The sequence below is a fragment of the Xiphophorus couchianus genome, chromosome 4 (genome assembly GCF_001444195.1).
Source record: "Xiphophorus couchianus chromosome 4, X_couchianus-1.0, whole genome shotgun sequence".
NCBI lineage: Eukaryota > Metazoa > Chordata > Actinopteri > Cyprinodontiformes > Poeciliidae > Xiphophorus > Xiphophorus couchianus.
The window spans coordinates 526802-553374 of record NC_040231.1 but is presented as its reverse complement, the minus strand read 5'-3'; the positions used below and the strand labels follow the sequence as shown (position 1 = coordinate 553374).

Below are 26573 nucleotides of genomic sequence, written 5' to 3'. Positions count from 1 at the left end.
TTCTGATAATTGAGTAATCGCATAAAAAATGTGATCAATGTTAATATCAACATCAGAGCATCCCAAATAATTATTTTTCTGTAGTTTAGAAAATTAACCTGTAACAATATTAGCCCACTTTTTACATTAACCTGAACAAAATGATACAAAAAACCTGAAATTATATTCAAATAATAAAGAGAAGGCTCACAAAGACACTTCTAGAAAATGTCTGTACTCCAGAGTTTGGTTTATGTTTTCATCTTCAGTCAGTTTAATAGATGAACTCTCACTTTGCCCAGACATTCATAGTTTTTGTTTTTCATGTGAGCATCGGGATTTGGCAGAAACCGGACCGAACTTGAAAATTGGACGTGCTAGCACTTAGCATTCATTAAAAACTCAAAGGCCGAAGTAAAAGACACAACACGGTCACCGGCAGGAGCACAGCGCTAAATAAGAAAACAGGATTTAAGAAGCTTCAATGTAGATAATTGAATAATCGACTCATTCGAGGTATGAGTCCTACTGCAGAGTGTGGATGAGTAGTGTCTATGGTGTGATGCTCAATGTTTGTTACCGTGTGGCTGTGTCCTCTGTGGCGGCCATCTTGGAACAAGACCCACCTTCTTCTTCTTCTTCTTGAAATTTATTGGCGGTTAAAAAACCGCCAATAAATAGGCTCACCTAAAACGTTAGGTGAGCAACAAGACCCACCTGTCTTACAGGAAGTGAGCTCATCAGGACGGCAGCTGTAACCCTGCTGTATTTGTATATACTGTGTTATTTGTTTTTCTGTATTTTTTTACTTTATGGGTAGTGTCCCTTTAAGAGAACTGAACGACATTACTTTACGGCAGCATTCCGACTGCAGTTGCTAGGGGAATTCCCGGGCTTTAGAGTTCAGAGCTGCTGCAGAGCAGAGACATGCTAGTCTCAGCCTGGCTTCTACATATCGCCTAACTTTGATGCCCATATGATGTTTCCCTGCATAGTTGTGAGAGGAACTTTGGGCCTCCGTGGCTGCAGAAGATGAAGGAGAGGCTGCTGAATATTTCGTGTTTGTGGACACCGGCTGCCATCATCATTCTGGGTCCCTATCCCAGTCAAGACAACCTTTTTCATTTGTATGCACCAGACACACACATACAAATATAGAGCTCTATATGAACTTTTGTTTTTTTTGCTGGCCAGCTTCTTTGTTTTTTCTCTCTCTACCAAGGACCCTGTTACAGTGAATGTTGTTCACTCTAAGATTTGAGTTGAGATGAAGTTGGATGTATTTCAGTCCAGAAATTTGTAATAAACAAAACTGGTTGATAGTAAACTGCTATCTGAACCCGACTAAATTCTATTCTTTGGTTACAGCAGCCATCTTTCCACCTCCGACTGAGGTCCGGTCCGATCCTCTCCCTCATTCATGTTGGAGGTTAAAGGTCACAGTGTGTCTCACATTCTCCTCATCCGCCCTTCGTCCATCTTGGGTCCTATCTCCCTATTTCTGCCCTTACATGATTTTAACGGACTTTGGCGAAGTGCATTACCCACAATTCATTGCTGCATGTGACGTTTTGAGTTAAAAGGCGGATTTATGGAAATATTCTGTTGTTTTTTCAGTCTTTATAGAAAATTTATAGAAAATATCATGACAAGGCACATTCGTAATAAAAAGTTTGATTTGATAAACTGAGCAGAAAAAAGAAGAAATAAAAAGAATGATCACAAATTACCAAATTTTATTATATTAAAACTTAAAGATGGAATAGATTTTTAATGTAATATCCACTTTTGAAAATCTTTCTATGAACTATGATGAAGCCGCAATTTAAAAAACCTTTATTGTCTCAAAATCTCAGTCACAAAACGCAGGAATTGATATTTATTTTGAATTTCTTTTGCAGAAAGTCATTACAGGGAAAACTTTATATATGATTATGAAATTAATATTTCAAGTTTTTTGGGTGGGAGTGGAATAAAAAGCTGCTTGGTTTTATTATCATGATTTTTAAACAAATGTTTTCTTCTCAGACTAGAGGAGCAGAAAACTGATGAATTTATTGTTACATTTTTGGTTCATAAAGTCACAACATTCATAGTTTCTTTTAAAAAGGACATTTTAGTTCCATGCGACAGACTGGCGACCTGTCCAGGTGACCCCGCCTCTCGCCCGAAACCTTCCCTGGAAATAGAGACCAGCACCTCCGACTAGAGACCAGGGCGTTAGAAAATGGATGGATTTTAGTTCCATTAGTCTTTTTATTGTTATTATTTTCTATATATGCCATATGTTTGTCCTTCACTTGATCTTATTAGCTCCACTTTATACCAAACTAAACCGTGGCTGCATAAAACAGATGGTTTTATGGGTAAAAATTATGTCTCTATTAGTCAAATAGACTGATAAATTAATTATTAGTACATTTTAATGTGTATTTTTTGCCATCTTGGAAATATGAAATAAGAATAGAATAGAATAGAATTCAACTTTATTGTCATTGCACTGTCACAAGTACAAGCAACGAGATGTAGTTTGCATCTATCCAGAAGTGCTCTATGAGATATAAATATTTATTTACAGATGTACAAGACTATGTATGTATGGACTGTAAGGGGTTATAGCAAGAGATATAGATATTGTGTATAAATATAAATATGGGAGCTATATGCACACATTATACAGATTATACAGATTATATAAGAATGTTAGGGAATGGATTATATATGTATATAATATAATACAAGATAAATAATGGCAGATAAAATGTACAGGTTGTATATGTGTGTGTGAAGAAAACAGTCCGTGATGTGTGTGTGTGAGGATAGTCCATGTGTTATTGTTGTATGAGAGGATAGGGGAGTACAGTCCTTATAGTTTATGTTTTATGTCAGGAGGCTCACAGAGCGAGCTGTCTATCGCAAAAAATAGAATAACTCATCCTGCAGGGCCGGTCCAAGGCTTTATGAGGCCTGGAGCAGAATCTGACCTAGGGGCCCCTCTTGCTGCTAAAACCATCAGCACCTCTAACAGCTTCTGGGTTGGATTTAATCTGGGAGAGAGAGAGTAGATTAACTGGCCAACCTAAAAACAATCAGTTATAATTACAGTTTATTAATTTGTATTTATGAACAAACAGCTCAAACTCAAAAACTTAAACTCACAGCATCAGATTGTTGCTATGGTAACAAAACAATCTAACTATGAATCTTGTTCTTTGAACTTTTACAAAGTAAACTTGCCAGTTCCTAAAAATCTTAAACTTAAATGTTAAACAATTTAAAATCTTTTAATTTATGTTGAAACCATTAAACCAAATTTAGCAGCATCGATCATCTCAATAAATAAATGTTACATTTATGTATCTGTGTTAAAATATCAGCATTTATGGCCCCTGAAGCCCTGGGGGCCTCATGGAGCCGCTGACTTAATTTGGATTAAACAGAAGTGCAAATAATTGATATTCGTTTTAATTGTGTTTTTTAATTTGTTGTTTTTAAGACTAGCTGGCAATGTTTTCCTGTAACATGTAATTACCCAGTAATATTTTTAGAAAAACATGGCGGACGCCTCGGCGCCACGACCGCCGGCTCAGCAGGTTTACTGGGGGAAACCCAGCATCAGTAACAGCTGGACAGAACTGGACCAGTGAGACCAGTACTCTGATTCCAGTCAACCTGAACGGACCTGTGAGGTCTGTTCAGAACCAGGTCGACTCATCGGCAGGTGTTCATGTGAGGACCTCAGAGTGACCCGGTGGAGGTCAGAGGTCAGCGTGTCAGCAGGGAGATAACAGGGTGTCGGGGCTCAGATTGGGTTGTGCTGACGGACCGACAGCAGCAGATTCCTCTGTCAGACCAAACCTTTGCTGTCCACTGGAGCATTCTGGGAAATAAAGCAGGACAAAGCAGAGGCGTCTTCAGGCTGAAGGTTGTGGGTTCGAATCCCAGCCGGATCTCCATGTTCACACTGGTGTCTCTCCGGGTTCTCCAACGGTTAACTGGATGAGATTGGACGTTTTGGCCAAATCTAAATAAGTTTATCTCACAAAACTGCAATGGAAAATCTTTGATGACATGATCAACAACCGGATGTAATCAAAGATTTTTTTATGTTTTACATCCAATATTTTTTGCTTCTGTGTCTTGCAGTCATCTTAGAGATTCTGGTCCCAGCCGGACCCAATAGGTCCCAGCCTGTCCCAGTAGATCCCAGCCTTTCTGCTGATCCCACTGAAGCCAACAGAACCTGTCTGGTTCCGTTCGCTCCGATCCGATTGGCTGCTGGCTGGAGGGAGCTGACGAAGGTTTGAGAGGCGGCCATATTTGTGGTTTGTGGAGAAGAGACAAGTGATGAACAATGACGAGAATTAATAAAAGCGAGTCGCTTGTCATTGTGTTTGTCCTCTTTGTTCTCGGCTTGTTTCATTTTCATCTCACCACAAACTCCATCCTCAATAAAGGCCTTTATTTGTCTCCCAGGAATCCACAGCCACACATTATGAAACCATAAATAATAAGAGCCACAAAGATTAGATTAACACACAGAAGACTTTAATGAAAATCAGAGCCGTTCATCAAAAACACATAAAAACATGTCGCCTACAAGCTCATGAAGTTCATTAGTCACATGTGAAAACAGAGACAGCAATGCTGTGCAACATACTTCATGTTTTCTCCTTCAGTCCACATTCATCTGTTCTGAACTGAACGCAGAAGCCGTTTTCTACAGCTAACCAGCGCTAACACAAGCTAACCACAGCTAACCATGTGACCTAAACCAGAGGTACACAAAGCTCACTGAAGCTAAACGGATCTGACCCAAAGCTAATATAAACAACTAACTAGAGCTAGCTTCAGCTAACCTAACCGGTGTTCACCAGAGCTCTCTGTCTTTCAGTCAAACTGTTTTAAAAAAATAATAATCATCTCTATTGTCCACAGATGGCTTCACATGGTGGTTAAAATTCTCAGTACATAATAAATAAGACCACAACAAATTCCCAACCAGACAAATCAACGACGGCCACAGCTTCAGATCTGAATTATAGTCAACAGTTCAGTAACATTATTGCATTTGGGATGAATGAGCTCTTATAAATGCTCTTACTGCCTTTTGGAGGAAAGCTGAAATATGGTTATTAATTCCCCAGTCAGTTGGGCCTTTTGTTTTGCCATTGAAACCATAAACGGTTAAATTTAGATTCAAATATCTGAACCTGTCTCTAGAAACGTTTCTAAGCTAATAATGTTTTGGGTCATAATAAGCTAGAAAGTTAAAACAGCATCAGAATGGATCAAAGACTGACCTGAGGTCACTTCCTCTGTCACTTCCTGTCACACTGACGGTGCTGCAGTCATGAGGTTTAAATGTGGGAGTTTGTTTCTATTGACATCATGAGGCTGTAAAGGTCAGACGACCCGTCACCGTCTCTGATTCACTGTTTGCTCTCCGTAACCAAACCTTCTGCTCAGAGTTAGCCAGCTGCCTGGCTTTCTGAAGACAACATCCATCAAAAATCTCCCTGTAATCTGACACGCTGCTATGAACACGTTTTCCTTCACCCCATATGTTCATGGTCCCAGTTAGCGTGAAGAAATGAGCTCCTTCATAAGACAGAACCTTCTGGAGAACGTAGTGCTGTTTCTACAAGATGGACATGAACAGAGATTAGCTTCCTGGTACCAATGAACGCCTGAGCAGGAGAGAACATGTTGGGATCAATTTGATGCTGGAGTCTGGGATAAGATGGATGGAGGAGATGCTTTGGCCTTCCTCCTCCTCTCCCATCAGTTTTAGTGACTTTATTCGTCCAGCTGCTGAAGGAGACGCATGAATCCAGCTGAGAACCAGTGGCGTATAGCGAGGTGCTAACCCAGGCTAACTCTGATCATGTGACCCACTCTGCTGAGGAACACTGAAGATGCAGCCAGCTGTCCTAAACCCAGAGTTTGGTCTGACATGAGAGATAAACGTTGGAGCTAACGGGGCGCTGCGTGAGGCACCTGAACTCATCTCTGTCTCTGCAGCCAACAGCAACACGGAGCCGGTTGTGCCGCCACACGCTCTCTCTTTATTACATTCTTCCTGCTGGATGCTGGAATATGGCAGAAATCCTCCGACTGCTGGATCTGAGAGATTTACAGCTGCTGGCAGCGCGGCCGGGTCTGGCTCCAGTGGAAATGTCCCAGGGGGCGGAATCGGTTCTGATTGCACAAAGATCTGCCTGTTTGGACCAGAACCGAGCCAGAAGGAGTGCTTTACGTTCATCTGCTGCTGCTTTTATCGTTTTAGTGGAGCGTTCCTCCAGTCATCCAGTCTCAAACAGAAAAACACCACGGACACGAAGTTATCTCTTCCCAAATCCTTCAGTTCGTCTGTGAAAGTGAATATCTGGGTCAGTCTTCTTTCACTGTGATTGGATGTTAGAGTAACAGCAACCAATTCTCTGATGGAAATTAATGCTGATGGCCAGAACTGAGGCACATTTACTGGGGCCTGCCGATAGCACTGCAGCTCCTATTGTTCTACACCTAATAGTCTCTTTATTTATTTCTTTTTCTTTCATCACCCCCACAAAAGTGGTATCAAAAGGTGCGGCTAGATGCCGAGAAGGGAGCTATTACTTTTAGTGGGATTCGGAGTTACCATGGCGACGTAATTCGCGAATAACGACGCCACAAAATCCCATTCAAGTCAATGGAGCGAGGGAAAAAACCCCTCAAAATACCCTATTTTTGAAGAATTTCTGTGTCGTCATGAATTCACGTAGAAATGCCATTCAAATTTCATTTTGTAGATACATCCGTGATCTCTTCAAAAGTAAAGACAGCTCGTTGATACCAATTACGGTTTGTCCACAATTTGTCTCTAAGGCAACCCAAAGTTTTTGATTTTTCGTAAAATTAGAGTGTAACTGCCACTCCGCTAAAGTGAGACGGAGTGCCATTTTGACCCCAAATCATTTTTTAACTCGCCCTCACGCCCACAGATATCGCACGATTGATATAAAACTCGGTCATGACATTGATACGCATGCCTGCTCCGGTAAAATGTTTTCGAAATTTATCTAGGCCTTACGGTTTTCTGTCAAGGTGCTTCAGAGCAAAGTCATGCGACAGGATTTGCTCACGCTCACTCAGGCTCTCACCCATGTATTTCCATATATTTCTGAAAAATGTCTGAGCTCCACGCACACCATCTTTCTCTCATCGCTGTTAATACTGTGAGTGAGATAGAGATATGAATCGCGGGAGTATCGGAGACGATAAATAGCCCTCTCATAAGCTTCAAACGGTTTTTGGATCGGCCTTACGGTTCCTGAACGGGAAGGAGTTGCTTGGACTGCTTTTTTCAGAAAACGTGACTGCTTCAAACAGATAGAATTCTGTCTCTCCCTGACATGACAGCTGGCAGAGAGCAAAGCTGCTCTATAGAACTACAAACACTGAAGGTCAGAACTACAACATGGCGGAACTGTCAGTAACTACAGAGGAGGACTGAGCTGAAGGTCAGAACTACTTGTGTTTTGGGCTTTATAGAACTAATTTAATCCAATCACTGTTACACATGGGATTAGTTTGGCCCAAGTCTTGACAATCCTTACATCATGTAATTGCTCTTTTTGGCTTTATGTGACTGGTTTATAGAAGCACTGTTACACATTGGATTAGTGTGACCATTTAATATGATGTTTACTGAAAATTTCAAAATAAAAGCCTCAATATCCCCCTCAGGTTAGTGCACCCATGGGCACCAGTGCACTAATGCACTAGTGCTAACCTTAGTATTAGCCTTTTAACTAAAACAAGTTATTAGCTATTTTTCTTATTTATTAGCCATGTTTAGTATACTGAATGGAGTAAGTCAATTACAGACAACATGCTAGTGATGCCCCACATGCTACTGACAGCATTCACGCTAACATTAGCATTTTGGCTAATTTTAGCTTTTGCATTAATTTTAACACACTGAATGGTGCAAGTTCATGTGATTCCGCACATGCTACTTTGTAATTTATAAGCTAAGCTTAGCATTGATGCAAATTTTTAGCATCAGAACGTTGGGTCCAAACCGATGGGAACACTTTGGTAGGCCCCGGTTAAATTTCTTCTGGAATTTTCTAGTTGACATTCCTACTGTAATGTGTTGACACATCAGGTCTTTAGGAAGCTGAAGGAACAGACGGAGCTGCAGTAGAAACGGGAACCTGCTGACGTTCATACAGGCAAAACACGGAGACAACCTGAAGCAGCTTCTGCTAGCATTTACTGTGATGTCATCACACATTGTCTCCATGGCAACCAGAAGGGTCATCTGGGTATGAGGCTGGCGGTCTCCTCATCAGTGGTCATCATTGGCTGAGGATGCTGGCAGCATGACCTTTGACTCTTTGTCTGTCTGGCCTCCTCTTCCTGTTAATCATTCTAGTTACTTATTAGCTGATCGATAGCTGATCAATAGTTAACTGATAGCTTATCAATAGCTGATCAATAGTTGATCAATACTTGGCCAATAGCTGATCAATATTTGATCAATAGTAGATCAATATTTGACCAATAGCTGATCAATAGCTGATCAATAGTTGATCAATAGCTGATCAATAGTTGACCAATAGTTGACCAATAGCTGATCAATAGCTGATCAATAGTTGACCAATAGCTGATCAATAGCTGATCAATAGTTGACCAATAGCTGATCAATAGTTGACCAATAGCTGATCAATAGCTGATCAATAGTTGACCAATAGCTGACCAGTAGTTGATCAATAGTTGACTAATAGTTGATCAATAATTGATCAATAGCTGATCAATACTTGATCTAATGCTTCACATATCTGCCTAGAAGCAATTTATAAATTATGGACAGATCCAGAACCAAATGTAATGTATAGAAATATGAGTTGTCATGACAACCTGCTGAAGCATTTTGCATCTTAAGACGATGATTAAATATTGTGAGTTATTGATCAGGAACTTGTCTGATCCCGATTAATACGACGCCGCTGAAGCAGCAGAGAACGATGACCTGAATTAGCGTTCAGCCTGATCCAACCAATCAGAGTTTCTGAGGTCCAGACAGAACGCCGTGACGACTCATCTTGTAGTTTATATAATAATCTGAGGAACTGTAAAATCTCTGGAGACGTTCAGAAGCTTAAACTGCTCAGCTGCCCTCAGACCGGTTCCTGTTCCTCTGAACCGGCTCTCCTCTCTCCGCCGTGTGGAAACGTTATTATTTTTAACCCTAAATGAGAAAATGAGGTTCTTGTTCTGTTGAGTTTATTTCCCAACTAAAGATGCAGCAGCTCAGGTGGCATCAGCGCCTTGGTGAGTCAGCCGGCTGCTTCTGTTGCGTCACTGGGAAAGCCCCGCCCACTTGCTTTCACAACAAAAGCTACAGGGGCGTGGGCGACTGTGGCTCTTTGGTAGAGTAGTTGTCTTGCGATCGGAAGGTTGTAGGTTCGATTCCAGCTTCCTCCTGCCACATGTCGATGTGCCTCTGGGCAAGGCACTTAACCCCAAATTGCCTACCGATCTGCGTATCGGTGTATAAATGTGTGTGTGTTTGTGAGTGCGACTGGGTGAATGTGACTCTAGTGTAAAGCGCTTTGAGTGGTCAAAAATGACTGGAAAAGCGCTATATACGTTCAGTCCATTTACCATTTACCATTTACAGGTGAAGCGAGAAGGGCGGGGCAGCGTGGGTGAAAGTCTTCATACCCCCAGAGTTCAGAGAGTGAGCAGGAACACCGGCTGCACCCATCACCATCATCAACATGCTGATCTGAATAAAACCTCACATCTCCTTCAGGTGCCCATCTTCCTCTTCCTCAGTCCTGTCAGGCTGATGAAGGTTTTACAGAAAACGGGTCCAAGCGGGTCAGAACGCTGATCTGCTAGAATCTGTTCACCGAGTCTATCCAGATGTTCTTCAACCAGAACGCCTGATCTCATTTCCTGTCCGGTTTCCAGGTTCCTTTTTGACCTCGGGGCCCATTTAGATATTAACCAGGTATTCGTTTTCTATGCTAACTTGACTTTGGTTCAATATAAAAATCAAATCCATGTATGGTTTACCAAGCAAAGAACTTCAAATATAGTTACATCATAATGTGATAACCACAAGGAGATTTATTTGTCATTTGTACGCAAACCTGCACATAAACTCTCTCCGAACCAGCGATTCATGGAACAGTTCAAACTGCAACAAGAGTCAAATGAAAGGTTCTGTTGAGCCTTTGGGCCTCATGCCACAGTGTATTAGATACTTTAGATAGAAACAATAATGAGTGTATTTCTAACAAAAATCTTAGAATGTTTGAGATTCTGCTCAGAAATGTTCCAGAAAGAACAGACATTTCTGAGTTTGAAAAGTTGAACAAATTTGACTTTTGAAACTCAGAAATGTACGTATTTTTCTAGATTTCTGAGATAAATCCCAAATCATGTGATTTTTTTCAATAAAATTTTTGACTTGAAGTTCATGCAATTTGTTGTTTTTTCTAGAAATTTTCAGCAATTTTTGCCAGAAATGTACTAATTTTTATGTCTAATTTGAAATCAAATGCATAGTAAAAAAGAAAAAAGTAATTTCTATATATATATATAGAAATATATATATATATATATATATATATATATATATATATATATATATATATATATATATATATATATATATACTGTAAGGAGGAGATAAAAGCCACGGATATTAAGACTAGAAAACTACTAACAATGCATGGAGGGTTCCATCCCAAATCCAGCACCCTGAGACTGTACACGAGCCACAAGGAAGGAGGCAGAGGACTAGTGAGTGTGAGAACCACAGTCCAGGACGAAACAACTAAGATCCATAAATACCTCAGGGACAAAGCCTCAACAGACAATGTGCTCAGTGAATGTCTCAGACAACAGGGAACGGAGGTTGAGGTGCCAGAGATGCCATCATGGGAGGACAAGCCCCTACATGGGATGTACCACCAGCAAATAACCCAAGTGGCTGATATCAGTAAATCCTACCAATGGCTGGAAAAAGCTGGACTCAAGGACAGCACAGAGGCCCTCATCCTGGCCGCCCAGGAACAGGCCCTAAACACCAGAGCAATAGAGGCCCAGATCTACCACACCAGACAAGACCCAAGGTGTAGGTTGTGCAAGGAGGCCCCTGAGACAGTCCAGCACATAACAGCAGGGTGCAAGATACTGGCAGGGAAAGCGTACATGGAACGACATAACCAAGTTGCAGGCATAGTGTACAGAAACATCTGTGCAGAATATGGACTGGAAACCCCGAGATCAAAGTGGGAAACACCCCCAAAGGTGGCGGAGAACGCCAGAGCTAAGATCCTGTGGGACTTCCAGATCCAGACAGACAAAATGGTAATGGCGAACCAACCAGACATTGTCGTAGTGGATAAACAACAGAGGAAAGCCGTTGTGGTAGATGTAGCAATACCAAGCGACTGCAACATCAGGAAAAAGGAGCAGGAGAAACTAGAGAAATACCAGGGCCTCAGGGAGGAACTGGAGAGGGCCTGGAAGGTGAAGACCACAGTGGTGCCTGTGGTCATCGGGGCCCTCGGGGCAGTCACCCCCAAACTGGACCAATGGCTACAACAGATCCCAGGAACAACATCAGACATCTCAGTCCAGAAATGTGCAGAACCCTCAAGCTCCCAGGCCTCTGGTAGAGGACCCGAGCTCAGAGGATAAGAACCACCCGTGGTGGGTGAGAAGGGAATTTTTTCTGTATATATACAGTATACAGTATATACTGTATATATATATATATATATATATATATATATAGTACAGACCAAAAGCGGGGAATCTCCGTACATTTGCGCTTTGGCATGTTGTTGGCTACTGACAGCAACGCTATCTATCTTCTGATTAAGAACATGGCTGCCCGCACTGACGCGGCTCAGGGATTACGTCACACGCAGCGCCGGGCCCTAGTGCCTGTAAATTTAATGGTCCAATGAAGGAAATTGAAAAAACAGGACATTTCCTCACTTTCTAAAAAAAACCCGGGACGCCCGGGACAGGATGTGAAATACGGACATTTCCCGGGAAATACGAACGTTTGGTCACCCTAATGCTGTGGGCTGTCTGGATCTGGCTGGTCACTGTAGAACCTTCCAGAACCAGAACCTGTGGATTATTGAGACAGACTGTGGAAACTCTGTGAAGCTCGGCTGAAGCCGGTTTTTGCCAAGAGAAGCTAATTAAATGTTCAGAGGTCAGAAAATCACTCTTCTTCTTTGGTTTTCAACGACAGCTTGCATCCATTATTGTTGAATAAATTCTCCTAATGAGCTCAGTATTTTTTAAAAAACAAAAAATCTTTTCCTTTCTACATTACTATTTAACTGAGCAATCACATTCTCAAATTTCAATTCCCTACTAAAACCTATTTCCATTTTTAGTAATCTTCTTTGATTCACATATTTCCTACAGCTAATAAAAACACAGAATCACACCAGTTACACAAACCAGTAAGATGTTTCCCCATCTTAAAGAGTGACAATCAAAAACCATCTGGTCAGATTCCCAGAAGGCTTTTGGGCCTCAGCCAATCAGCTTCTCCTGAAAAGACGAGTTCACAGGAAGGGTTGTGAACTTGTCACGGCTCCCCCTCCCACTAGGTGTCATGAGTGGATGTGGGCCTGCAGCTCCACCTCAGCCGGTCCTCACAAGCATAGCAGAACCAGAAACACAGGTAGCTTTCCTTGGAAAACTGAGAAAGCAAAGAATACCGCTAACTGCAACAATAACACACACCCACGTTTGCGCAGCTGTCTTTGTGGCCGTTGCCCTTACCCTTATCCTAACCCTAACCAGTACATAACTAACGCTAACCAACCAAAACTCAATTCACACCTTAGTGCTAAATCTGACCCCTGACCCAAAAACAGCGTTTCCCCTTGAGGGGACCAGGCTTCGGTCCCACAAGGAGCAGTGGGTCCCCACAACGTAGTATATGTCAGGAAAATGGTTCCCACAAAGTAAAAATGTAAATATATTCACACGTTTTCGCTGGCGTGAAAATGTGCAGCAGAAACAGAAACTTTTTCTGTGGACAATAAACTAGAAACCTAAATAACTAAAATCTGATGACATTCAGTTATTTAGACCAGGAAGCATCAAACCAGATGATTTTTCATAATTTTAATATTTTAGTGTTTAAACGATGAAACTGAACCACATGTATCCTCAGACAATAAGCTAACACAAAATAAAGAAAATACAGGATGAGAAAAACTCAATGTAAATAATCATGTTGCTCAGTTTGTGTCTCATAAAGATGAAACTCATCGTCTGAATGCATCTATTTATTCAGGCTAACATGCTAACAGGCTAACAGGTCTGTTCCACACCGACAGATTCATCATGATTCATTTTAAAACATCTCCAATAAATCAGTGGCATCTGGAACATTTTTATCTGGGCTGCTTTTCTACTTCAGATATCTTGAATGAATATTCTGACCTGTCGGAATCACATCACTGATATCTGGAATATTTCCTCTGTCTAAACATCTCAGATTTATGCAGCATTTTCAGCAATGGGAGTTTTTTAAAATGCTCCATTTTCAGCCGGTTTCAGGTTCTGCTCCTCAACTGTTTTTCAGTGAACCGTTTGTCTTTGCAGATAATAAATAGGAAATTCTCCAGGCTTCAACTTCAGAAATGTTTGTGTTTTCCGTATTTTCCACACTGCTAAACTTTTCCACATTGAGGCCTTTTCTGACAATTTTGTGCAGGAAACCCAAAATCCTGCAGGCAACAGTTTGGACAGCTCAGTGGCAGCCCAGGGGGCCTGCGGACAAGTCAATAATTCAAATACTTTAAAATGTCATTTTGACTGGTCATTAAGTTTGAGACATCTTAAATTGTATTTAGGGATGTTCACTTAGCAAATCTTGATTCAACAAAATGAGATTGAAAAATGTCTTGAATTATTCTTCAAAATGTAAATGCAGAAATCTGTAATAACCTTTGTTAAAGTCAGAATGTTGTTTCCATCTAAATGCATTGTGAATTCATCTAGAGCGTATGAACCTGATTTTATGTGAAATCAGCTTGCCGTACAGGCCGTGCTGCTGCAAACGCAGCGTTTCAGCCTCTGTCATCATCCTGAGGAAGAGGAGGAGGAAGAGCTTCCCCTCAGGTCAGGGGAAACTTTCAAACTGAGCCGCAGGTTCTCACAAAACCGGGCCAAACCCTGCCCAAGTGCCCTGGAGCCAACTGCAGCTCAGAACCAGAACCAGAACCTGCAGCTTGTCTTCCCATCTGATGGGTTTGGACCAGCAGCCCGGCACATGCAGCAAACAGCTGTCCAAGGGACTCATGTCTCCATGTCTCAATGTCTTCATGTCCTTCATGTCTCCATGTCCAAAATCAAGCTGGTTCTTAAATCTTATTTGCTCAAGTGTTTTAGCTCTTTTTTTGTTTTTCTCTCAGATGAAAAAGTTCTCAGGAATGCTGCAAACATCAGATGTCTGTTTGCTCTGACTCTCACGTGCACGTGCTCACGTGCACTGCTGCTGGCTCTGGTTCTCACAGAGACGCTTGATATGGTTCAGGCTCCCACTGACTCACTCCACCGGGACTTTATGGAGTTCGTTTCCTCCCCTGTTGGAAGATAAGCTCTATTAGCTCGGCCATAAATCCTCGCACCTCCTCTTCATCCTCCTCCTCAGCCTCACACCAGCTAGCGCTGAGGATGAACGTCTGTCAGTTGTTTTGCTGAGAGGAAAAGTTAAAGATGAAAAGTTGAAGGAATCAGACAGAAACTCTGAATACTGAAAGAAAAGAAAGACAGGAACATTTTTGACCTTTGACCTGTAACAGGTACAAGCAGACTGCAGCCAACCCAGCTTGATCCGACGGGTCGGGCTGGCGTCAGAACTGAACCAATGAGACGTCCAGAGGAGTCACTGGTTGCCATGGTGATTCCCACTTCAGCAGGAAGGCATGTCAGAGTCAGGACCGAGACTTTAACATTTCAATTCGTTACAAAGATTTTAATGCAATTCATCACTTTTTCTCCACATACTGAAGTCCCGAGGCGGAACCTTTGTATTCATGTGTTTCTGGTACGCCTGTAAATCTGACGCACAGCTACGTTGCTAACAGCAGGGATGAAGCGGCTTCTCTCAGTTAATTTCTGCTTCTAAGAGATCTGATTGGATGGTTAAAACACTGTTGTTGTGTTTACGTTGTGCTAACAGCAGTTAGCCTATCAGCGAAGCTAAGCTAGCCTCAAATAGCATCTGAATGCTGACAGGTAGCACGCATCATGAATTATAATTGATTTATTTTTTTCCTCTTTCTATGATAAAAGTCTTCAGTCTGGTGTTTTTTAAGGATCATTTTGTTTACCGAAGCTTCATTATTCATTTTATTTATTTATGGATTTTTTGGTTTATTTTGGATATTTAAAATGTCTTCCAGTTTGTGATGGTTGCCGTTACAGCCACACAAACTTTCAATCACACCGCTCACAATAGTTCAGTCTCTCCACACTTGTATTTTGTTTCTTTAAATACAGGATTTAATTTCAGAGTTTTTGTTTAAACACATCATTTAAAACTGTATTCTGGAATAAGTGCGCCATTTTAGTTTGCACTGTTACATGTTTTGCTTGATTTAACCTTTGCTTGCTTTGAGTTGCCTCAGTGTCGGTGGAGACGACAAACGGGTCCATAGAACTGCTCAGCATGAGGGGAGGACGGGAGTTTCCTCTTACGGTCAGTTGGGTCGGTGTGGGTCTTCTATGCTGCCTGATCAGACAGTATTTAAGTTTCCCCTTTGTCTCATTTAGAGAGGTCCGTCTGTTTAAGTTGAATTCTGTTTCTTTGACGTCTTTATGGGCCCAACTTTGTCACGTTTCTGTTTTGGGTTAAATAAAAACAATTCTTTTTAAAATTAAACCTGTGCCTGCTCGCTCCGTAGCACAGATCCAGTATTTAATGTTCATTAGAATTTGAAGTTCATTTTGATCTTACCATTATATTTCTTTAAAACGGTCTCAAAACAACAACATTATCGTTATTGCAATAACCTCTGGGACGATTTATTGTAGCATCGGTTATGGTGACCGGCCCAAAAACGGAAAATAATCCAGACTGGAGAGAAGCAGGAAGCCCGAGTCGCTTCATGAAGGAGATATCCTGATGCTCCACCGTTTCCATGGTGCCTTGTTCATGTAAACAATAGATTCAGCACCTCTCTTCTCTAAACTCACTCTGACCCAGCAGCCAATCAGGGAGAAGAAGCCAGCATATCCTGAATGGATTCCTCAGCAGCGGCGGGCCCCATGTGGGCGGCGGGCCCCATGTGAGGAAGAGTCCTGACTCCATGGTGAGTCATCCTCACCACGAGGCTGCTGCTTCCTCTCCTGTGACTCTCAGTCACTGCTCGCTAAAATTACTGCGGCTGCCCTGAGTGATGTCATCATCAAACGCCATCATCTGACGGGCGCCCTCTGAGCGCTCAGCCGCCATCCGAACACCGCCAATCAGAACTCCAGTTCCTCCAGCTGCTGGGTCCTCCAGGCTCTAAGGGAACTCGCCGTTTCTGCAGTTTTTCAGTTTTCTGGAAGTTTGTTCCAGATCTGTGGAACCTAGAAGCTGGATGTTTGGTTCCCCCTACAGAAAGTCATCGCTGCTTTTCTGCTGAGTAAGATTTGAGTTTCCTCTGCAGGTTATCCTGATGGGCGGGGCTTAGATGCTGACAGGTGGTCACCTGACCCAGAGCAGGAAACCTTCATCGTCTCTTTCCAACTCTGCTGAGTCGCCGTTTCCACTCAGAGCCTGCAGGCCTCTCCACGCTGCTGCAAAGCCATCAGGCCACGCCCCCTTCCCTCTCTCTCCCCTTCTCGCTCGGCCTCACCTACGCAGGGTGGTTCTGACCCGGTTCTGCGGGTTTGGCAAGGCGGCGTGTTTTTCTGCTCTGTGGTTGAGGAGGAACGAGGCAAATGAACCTCCAGCGCGCCGAGTCATCAATCAGCACAAACTGTCACCTAAATCATGGGACGAGTCATCAATGGGGGGTGGGCGGGGGGCGCGCGCGCGCGTGTGTGTGTGTGTGTGTGTGTGTGTTATCAGGGGAAGTAAATAAAATCCTGCAGGGTGAGAATGTTTAGTTTCATGCTGCTCACTTTTTAAAGGTCACTTAGTTCAAACCAGAACCAGTTCTGATGGTTTCAGGTTCTGATGGTTTAAGGTTCTGATGGTTTGAGGTTCTGATGGTTTGAGGTTCTGGTTTGGCTTGGCTCTTCCTGCTGATGATTTCTGAGTTGCTGCAGTTCAGAATAAAGATCTTGAACTGACTGAATGAACCAGAGAACAGATTCATTTTTAGTCTTGATAGAAAAACTGCAGCTGATAAATTCAGAGATTCACACAGAACCAAGTTTAGTTTGATCCAGAACCAAGTTTAGTTTGATCCAGAACCAAGTTTAGTTTGATCCAGAACCACAGGAACAAACTAAATGTCACCAAGAAACTGAATCTATTTGAACTTGAATCTTCAGAGACTCACCTTCAAACGTTCTCTGCCGTTTCAGTCGGCCCCATGAAGCCCAGGAGGTTCTGCTCGGCTGGTTCCTGGCCCTCAGTCGGCTCCAGTAATCTGTCCTCAGTTGCCCTCTAACAGAAAAGGCGTTTAATCAGAATTTTTGGTTGCGTTTCAACAGAAAACTTCAAACAGCTGAGCAACGCTGGACTTTGGAGCCTTAATTCCCAGTTTAGAAACGATGACGTCACGGCCCCGTGGCCCCCGGGGGCCGCCTGAGCTGGGTCTGGGCTCCAGCTGGCACAGGCGCTGAGCGGTAAGAGCATTAAGGTCTTTAGGTGTTCCAGGCTGGAGAATTAAGACAGGAGCTCACTGGGACAGAGCAGGCATGCTTGCTAGTTAGCTGTTAGCCATTAGCTGCTAGCCGCTAGCTAGCGGTGCGCTGTGACGTCACTGCAAGCAGGAATCTACTGGTGTTAATAAACTTTATAAATTCTTGATGACTTTTCCCTCACTTATGTAAATATGTTGTTTGGATTCTTCTATTATCCCACTAATAAAACAAAACAGTGTTGTATTATCAACATAATGTTATCAGTTGCAAGATATCATATATAAATCTAAATTCTCAAATCAGAAACCTCGCTTTTCAGCCTTTAAAGAGGAATTTAAACAATATATTAGATCTCCCTATTATTCACAAAATAGAAACGCCATTAAGACAATGGATATGTGCTCTCACTGTAACACCTTTCTGATGTAACTCTTTGTTTATGTAGTTACTTTTCAATTTATTTGTGCTTGATATAAAACCCACTGGTATTATTGTATTGTCTGTTTTGTTATTTGTGTTGTTAATTTTGCTGTTTTGTAAACCCCTTTATTATCAATCAAGAAATAAAAGTTAACGAACTTTGTCTTCAAACGTTGCAACTTCCTGTTTGGCTGGCTCTTAGCCAATCGCCTGGCCTCATCCCGTAAACAGAGGCAGGTTTGCAGAACTACCTGACCACAGGACACCAACGAAGAAGAACTGTCCTCGTGCTCGACAGCTTTCAAAACCGCCTGAAGCAACAAACCTGGTTTCAACACCTGCAGGTGAAACTCCGACCAGCCTCACAGCAAAAACCCGATAAGAATCAGGATTCACTGCGACCAGGCCTCAGACTCCTGCCAGGACATTTAACGTCAACCTTTCCTCACCCAGACTTTCTTCTTCTAGTTCAGCTGAACCTCCAGCTTCCTGTTCTGACAGGATGACATCACATCCTCCATATTTTCTTCTAAACACTCCCACTGTCCACCTCTATCTGCACCAGTTTGGATTTGAATTTCATCCAGAAAATCCAGTTTTCACCATCAAATGTTTGGTTTTCTGAGATCAGGATGTTCCTGCTGACAAGATCAGTCCCAATTCCCCAGTTTCAGCTCCCAGTCCCCCACTACTGGTTTAGCGGGAACCCAACAGGTGAGCTGCCTCCTGATTGGCCGCCGGTGTTCTGACTATCAGTGCTACCTCGTCAGATTTTCCTACCGTAGCACGGATTGATAGCTAAGTCTATCTGTCTGTGCTACCCGTCCAAAACTGCTACCGTCATGTTTACAATCAGAAAACTATAGCAGGTTGTTAATGTTAAATATATTGGATAACAATATTTGAGTGACTGAAGTGGAAGCTTAGCAGTTATGGTTAGCTTAGCATCGGAACAATTTCTATCCATGACGAAACCACAAGAAGATCACTTCCTTCATCTGAACATCTACCTGTTTAAAGTGAAAAGCTGTAGATGTTTGCACTAATCCTTTACTAGAATATCCTACCTGTTAATATTTTAGATACAGAGGTTAGTAAGGATAAAACAGTAAACAGGTTTTTATTGGAATTAAACGCAGACAACAGATCAACACAACTCTTTCATGCACATTAATCTGCTGTATGACAGACTTTATTAAATGCAGCCACAATGTGTCACTGAACCGCACAGGTCACTGAAATGATAGGATATGATTCATATACACTAATATTACACGGCTATTACAGCTTCAATCCCACTTATTATCGCTAACTTCTATTTAGCTACTGCCTCTAGTGGCGTGGGGGTGGCAATACAACAAATGTAATTTCATTACTAAATGAGAATAGCAAAGTCTTTATTGTTTATTAATTTTTAATTTTCTTAAGGATGTAGAGCTAATTAAATGACCTAAACAAAACCTCAAAGTGGCTCCAGTTTCTCTCGATGGCCAACTTGTTGAAACTGTGATAAGTCTTAAATGAGCTGACTGTCATTCCTGGACAGTCAGCTCAACTTTGCTGAAAACACTGACTATATTTTTAAGAATTGCTCTCAGAGACTTTATCTTTTAAGGAGACCCAGAGATCTTGGGTTTACCCAACTAGAGCTTGTAGAAGACAATGTTGAGTGTTTTAACTTTTCATGTCCTCATCTGGTTTGGTCACATGAGCTGCAGAATAACAGACACACTTTTAAGAATACTTTGAATGGCAGGTAAAACAACTCTGTCTCAACTGTTTGCTGAAAGAACATGGAAGATGGAAGGAATATTTCAGCAGAGAGCCTCCATCCACTTTATTAATCAGTTTGAACCTCTGAACTCATGAAGTCATTACTGTTTCTCTGGTACCTAAGAACATCGATAAGAAGTCATTTATTGACAGTGCAATAATCCTTTTTAACCAAACTAAATGATAACATTTACCTATGCTTTTCATGTCTCCTTATATAATTTATTCCTTCTATAATTGATGGAGATATATAGAAATTATTTATAATAATATAAAGGTCTTGTTTATGTCATTTAATTAGGCCCGAGTAACAAAGCGCTGCGAAGACCTATTGTTTTTAGCTCTACATCCTTAAATAAAATGAAAAAATATGGTGTTTTATGAGATAGTTTATCTTTTAAGGTGCCAGTAATGCCGGAATTAATAGTAAATAATAAAGACGTTGTGCTATTCTCATTTAGTGAGGTAGTTATGTTAGTTGTGTTACCACCCCCACGCCACTAGAGGCAGTAGTACACCCAAAAGGATGCAACGAATGAGCAGATTTAGAAATAAATAGAAAGCTACAGAATTTAAAAACTGAGCTGCTCTGAAGTAAATAGAAGAGAAAAGTTCAAATAAATGCTGAGAGTGAAAATCCTTCCTAAAGGTGAAAATATATCACATATTTTAAAAGAAAATAAAAACGGGAGGCTGTGGATAATATAGAAAATTGCGCCCCCTTCACTTCCGGAGTTCAATGGTCCCATTTCCAAATAAGGTCTAAGACTGACAGCGGTCCGTCCCGCCCTTCCTGTTTGCTGCAGAGAGGTGGAGTCGGGCTGCGGGGGGCAGGCGGAGGGAGATGGCGGACAGGGTAGTCATGTTTTTCTGAGCTCAGTAAGAGGTCCCGATTCTAAGTTAATTTATTAAGTTAACTACTAGTAAATATCTTATCAATACTCAGCTTGTATGAAGTATGAAGAAAAGCAACAAGTTTCTGCCACCTGCAGTCAAGACTCTGCCTTCTAAAAACTCCGAAAGTGATCACGACTATTCTGTGTAAAATGGAATCAGCTGCAGCTAGCAAAAGGGAAAGGGAAGCCAGAACCCCGACCAGAACCCTGACCAGAACCCCGACCAGAACCCCGACCAGTACCCCGACCAGAACCCCAGAACAAACACACATGGAAAAAAGAACAAAAGGTAGAAATGAACACTGAGGCTATTTTAAGAGCTATAAGTTCCTTAGGACAGAAAGTAAATGACCGCATGGAAGAAGTTGGCATGTAAATGAAGCAGCACAGTGCTATGCTAGCGGCTATTGCTAAATCGGTTCAGCTCAACTCAGAGGAGCTAAACGATTGCAAAAAGAAAATAATAGAATTGGAGAAACAAGTGGATACACTCTCCAAAGAGAACATGCAGTTGAAAGAAGGAGTCCTGAACAGTGAAAGATATAAAAGACGGTGGAGCCTCAGCATAAAGGAAAGAAGGAAAAGTCTGGTTAGAACATCTGAGATGAAGTTGTGGCGCTTCTGGGCAAAATTACACCTGATTTGGCTTCAAAGATGGATGAAGAGGTTGATGTTGTCCAGAGTGGGTCAAAAGATGCATAACAGGGACAGACAGGTTATTATTCTGTTTGTGAGACGAGCCTTGAGAGACGACATCTGGAAGAGAAGTAAAACTTCTCTTCTCTGAAGATTTGACACCAGAAGATTGGAAAGCAAGACAAGCTATGTGGCCAAAAACTGAAAAAGCAAGAAAAGAAGGCAAAGCTGCAGGTTTCAGGGTTTCAGGGCCCGTTTGGGTTCATCAGAGGCAAACACATCTACAGCTGAGAACTGAGATGCAGCAGAAATGAACATGGAAAGGTAGAGGACAGTTCTGTTAATGGGACCTTTTCACTCTGCTAAACCGTGTGTTCATGTGTTCATGTGTTCATCTGTTCTACTTTTCAGTTAAAAAACGATTTTTCTTTAGTTTCTTTTAACACAAGGGGACTAAAAGACTCACTTAAACGGAAAGCAGTTTTTTGTTTTGTAAAGGACAACAAGCACACTGCAGCTTTTTACAGGAAACTCATTCTGATGCATCTGACGTGAAGTTCTGGTCGCAGCAACGGGAGATAAAATTCTCTTCAGTCATGGGACAAATGGACCTGCTGGAGTCGCCATCTGCTTTCTCAGGTGTCCAGTAAGATTTTGAGTGAGAAAGCAGATAAGGATGGACATTGGGTAGCCTGTGTTTTAGAAGTTGATAATGTCCCAATAATTTTGTTAAACATTTATGGATATAATAATGATCAATACAACAGGAATCTGTTACATCAAATAACAAGGGTTATTGTGGAGTTTAATGCTAATTTTCCTACTGATCATATCGTAGTTGGAGGGGATTTCAACTTTTAACTCCAGATGAATGTTTGGATCAATGGATTAATGGATTAATGGATTAATGGATCGGTGGATCGATGGCCTTCACTGCTGGTAAAGTGAACTAAATCCTATTCTTAAAGAATTTGTTAATAAAACAAAATTGTTGGACGTCTGGAGAGCGCGACACAGTGGAGTCAAACAGTTCACCTGGCACAAACCTGATGCCTCTGGGGGGCGCTGGGGCCCTCTGGGGGGCGCAGAGCTGCGCATCCTGCCGGAGACAAGATGGGAGAGACTCCGAGAAGATCCAGAGTTGATTCCAAACCTTTGGGATCAATAAAGTATTCTTTGAATTTGAATATTTTATGGATTCATTGCACGATGGACCTTTGAAATTCTTTATTTCTATTAATTATGATGATTTTTCACTTACAGTCAATGAAATCATGACACAGAAAATATCTGCTGAAAGGTTTTTATGATTAAAAGCTGATTTTAATCTGACAAAAGAGACTCAACGGGGCAGAAATTAAAGTTAAATATAAAAATATATTAAAAACTGAAACGCAATGTGGAAAGAATATGAAATAAGAAAATCTGTCATGAAACATAATAAAATATGTTCAGAATAGAAATAATATAAAACCTTTAAAATGAAACACAACATCAGAACCATAAAAAATAAAATATTCTGAAAATTGAAAGTGTTAACTTTTTGCATATTTGATGACGTCATAATTTATGTTTCCAATTGAAATTATGGTCATTGAAATCATCTTATGTTTATTATCATGAATCTCATTCATTCATCGGTTCCTCCTGTGGTTAAAGGTGAAAGGTCACAGCTCATCTCCAGGTGAACGCTGTCTGACGTTTCCTGCAGGTTTCCATCTGGTCGCCATGACGACGCCTGGCTCTGCTCTGCTGAGGCCTTCGCTGTCTGCAGGGATTTACAGCTCAGATTTAGAGGCACCTTTAATGCATCCCGCTTCACTTCTGGCTCATCCGTTACACCGACCTTTGACCTCTGAGTGTCTCTCTGCTGCCAGCGATAACGGAGCCAAATAAATCTGAGAGAGGCTCCAGAAGCCAAGGAGATGTTTCCTCCTGAACGGGACATGGGGACGCTCCTCCGCCTGAGGTCAGAGGTCATCTTCCTCCCTGCAGAGGAGACAGACAAGACGGAGGACCGAAGGGACGTGTCTGCAGATCAGTGAGGAGACCCAGGCAGGAAAACATCTCTGACTCCAGGACAGTTGGAGTCCATCCTCCTCAGGTGTCCTCAGGTGTCCCCGTATCTTTTGGGCTCCATGTCGGCCACCAGGATTTCATCATCTGGGAGCAGAGAGCTGCCGGTCTCATCAACACCTTTCTGTTTCATTTTGGTTCCTGGCTGTTTTTCCGGCTCGTTGATGAGTTTCTGTTTCAGTCACTTCTGCTTCTCTCTGGTTACTTTGCTGATATTTTTACAGCTGAATGAAGAAGTGGGAGCGTCTGCACTTCCTGACGCTCCAGCATGTTGCTGAGGCATTCCTCAGGGCAGCTGGTGGGCAGCAGGAGCTGAATTTGAGTCTGGAGTAGAAACTGAATCAGAATCAGGAGACGAATCTGAATCTGGAGCCAAATCTGAATCAGGAGCCGAATCTGGAGCTGAATCAGAATCAGGAGCCAATTCTGGAGCTGAATCTCAAGCTGAATCTGAATCTGGAGCTGAATCAGGAGCCACATTTGAGTCTGGAGCCGAATCAGAATCTGGAGCCGAATCTGAATCAGAATCAGGAGATGAATGTGAATCTGGAGCCAAATTTGAGTCTGGAGTCGAATCTGAATCTGAATCAGGAGCCGAATCTGAATCTGAATCAGGAGCCGAATCTGGAGCTGAATCAGAATCAGGAGCCGATTCTGGAGCTGAATCTCAATCTGAATCTGGAGCTGAATCAGAATCAGAATCAGAATCAGGAGCCAATTCTGGAGCTGAATCTCAAGCTGAATCTGAATCTGGAGCTGAATCAGGAGCCACATTTGAGTCTGGAGCCGAATCAGAATCTGGAGCCGAATCTGAATCAGAATCAGGAGATGAATGTGAATCTGGAGCCAAATTTGAGTCTGGAGTCGAATCTGAATCTGAATCAGGAGACGAATCTGAATCTGGAGCCAAATCTGAATCAGGAGCCGAATCTGAATCTGAATCAGAATCAGGAGATGAATATGAATCTGGAGCCAAATTTGAGTCTGGAGTCGAATCTGAATCAGAATCAGGAGCCGATTCTGGAGCTGAATCTCAATCTGAATCTGGAGCTGAATCAGAATCAGAATCAGGAGACGAATATGAATCTGGAGCCAAATTTGAGTCTGGAGTCAAATCTGAATCAGAATCAGGAGCTGAATCTGAATCTGGAGCCAAATCTGAGTCTGGAGTTGAATCTGAATCAGAATCAGGAGACGAATCTGAATCTGGAGCCAAATCTGAATCTGGAGCCGAATCTGAATCAGAATCAGGAGATGAATATGAATCTGGAGCTGAATCAGAATCAGGAGCCGATTCTAGAGCTGAATCTCAATCTGAATCTGGAGCTGAATCAGAATCAGAATCAGAATCAGGAGACGAATCAGAATCTGGAGCTGAATCTGGATCAGAATCAGGAGACGAATCTGAATCTGGAGCCGCATCTGAATCAGAATCTGGAGCCGAATCTGAATCAGAATCAGGAGATGAATATGAATCTGGAGCCAAATTTGAGTCTGGAGTCGAATCTGAATCAGAATCAGGAGATGAATCTGAATCTGGAACAGAATCAGAATCTGGAGCCAGATTTGAGTCTGGAACCGAATCTGAATCAGAATCTCTAGCCGAATCAGAATCAGGAGCTGATTCTCGAGCTGAATCTGAATCTTAAGCTAAATCTGAATCAGGAGCCGATTCTAGAGCTGAATCTCAATCTGAATCTGGAGCTGAATCAGAATCAGAATCAGAATCAGGAGACGAATCAGAATCTGGAGCTGAATCTGGATCAGAATCAGGAGACGAATCTGAATCTGGAGCCGCATCTGAATCAGAATCTGGAGCCGAATCTGAATCAGAATCAGGAGATGAATATGAATCTGGAGCCAAATTTGAGTCTGGAGTCGAATCTGAATCAGAATCAGGAGATGAATCTGAATCTGGAACAGAATCAGAATCTGGAGCCAGATTTGAGTCTGGAACCGAATCTGAATCAGAATCTCTAGCCGAATCAGAATCAGGAGCTGATTCTCGAGCTGAATCTGAATCTTAAGCTAAATCTGAATCAGGAGCCGAATCTGAATCTGGAGCCTAATCTGAATCAGAAGCCGAATCTGAATCAGAATCAAGAGCCGATTCTGGAGCTGAATCTCAAGATGAATCTGAATCTGGAGATGAATCTGAATCAGGAGCCACATTTGAGTCTGTAGCCGAATCTGAATCAGAATCTGGAGCAGAATCTGAATCTGGAGCCGAATCTGAATCTGGAGCCGAATCTGGAGCTGAATCAGAATCAGGAGCCAATTCTGGAGCTGAATCTCAAGCTGAATCTGAATCTGGAGCTGAATCAGGAGCCACATTTGAGTCTGGAGCCGAATCAGAATCTGGAGCCGAATCTGAATCAGAATCAGGAGCCGAATCTGAATCTGGAGCCAAATCTGAATCAGGAGCCGAATCTGAATCTGAATCAGGAGCCGAATCCGGAGCTGAATCAGAATCAGGAGCCGATTCTAGAGCTGAATCTCAATCTGAATCTGGAGCTGAATAAGAATCAGAATCAGGAGACGAATCAGAATCTGGAGCTGAATCTGGAGCCGCATGTGAATCAGAATCTGGAGCCGAATCTGAATCAGAATCAGGAGATGAATATGAATCTGGAGCCAAATTTGAGTCTGGAGTCGAATCTGAATCAGAATCAGGAGACGAATCTGAATCTGGAGCCAGATTTGAGTCTGGAGCCAAATCTGAATCAGAATCTCTAGCCGAATCAGAATCAGGAGCTGATTCTTGAGCTGAATCTGAATCTGGAGCCTAATCTGAATCAGAAGCCGAATCTGGATCAGAATCAAGAGCCGATTCTGGAGCTGAATCTCAAGATGAATCTGAATCTGGAGCTGAATCTGAATCAGGAGCCACATTTGAGTCTGGAGCCGAATCTGAATCAGAATCTGGAGCCGCATCTGAAT

The 26573-nt window shown here is 42.2% G+C and overlaps 2 protein-coding genes and 1 long non-coding RNA gene across 3 annotated transcripts; 1 reads left to right on the top strand and 2 right to left on the bottom strand.

The window, feature by feature from the left end:
• Nucleotides 1–13831: 13831 nt before the first annotated feature.
• Nucleotides 13832–16972, bottom strand: LOC114142474 (uncharacterized). The gene is made up of 2 exons (XR_003595022.1): nucleotides 15989–16972; nucleotides 13832–15872 (listed from the first exon to the last, which is right to left on the bottom strand). It is a non-coding gene; the product is annotated as an uncharacterized LOC114142474 (long non-coding RNA).
• Nucleotides 16973–23503: 6531 nt separating this feature from the next.
• On the top strand, nucleotides 23504–25299 carry LOC114142679 (clumping factor A-like). The gene is made up of 3 exons (XM_028014068.1): nucleotides 23504–23598; nucleotides 23662–23759; nucleotides 23913–25299. The coding sequence occupies exons 1-3, from the start codon at nucleotides 23504–23506 to the stop codon at nucleotides 25280–25282; spliced, it is 1563 nt and encodes a 520-aa protein (XP_027869869.1). The 3' UTR covers nucleotides 25283–25299.
• Nucleotides 25298–26207, bottom strand: LOC114142678 (clumping factor A-like). The gene is made up of 3 exons (XM_028014067.1): nucleotides 26174–26207; nucleotides 25932–26129; nucleotides 25298–25649 (listed from the first exon to the last, which is right to left on the bottom strand). The coding sequence occupies exons 1-3, from the start codon at nucleotides 26205–26207 to the stop codon at nucleotides 25321–25323; spliced, it is 561 nt and encodes a 186-aa protein (XP_027869868.1). The 3' UTR covers nucleotides 25298–25320.
• Between the last annotated feature and the right edge of the window lie 366 nt (nucleotides 26208–26573).

Coding starts and splice junctions, on each gene's coding strand:
- LOC114142679 (XM_028014068.1), top strand. CDS start 23,504: ATGGGGACGCTCCTCCGCCTGAGGTCAGAGGTCATCTTCCTCCCTGCA. Junction 23,599..23,661: donor AGGGACGTGTCTGCAGATCA/GTGAGGAGACCC, acceptor CATCCTCCTCAG/GTGTCCTCAGGTGTCCCCGT. Junction 23,760..23,912: donor GGTCTCATCAACACCTTTCT/GTTTCATTTTGG, acceptor CATGTTGCTGAG/GCATTCCTCAGGGCAGCTGG.
- LOC114142678 (XM_028014067.1), bottom strand. CDS start 26,207: ATGCGGCTCCAGATTCAGCTCCAGATTCTGATTC. Junction 26,130..26,173: donor TCAGCTCCAGATTCTGATTC/GTCTCCTGATTC, acceptor ATTCAGATTGAG/ATTCAGCTCTAGAATCGGCT. Junction 25,650..25,931: donor AGCTCCAGATTCAGATTCAG/CTTGAGATTCAG, acceptor CTTAAGATTCAG/ATTCAGCTCGAGAATCAGCT.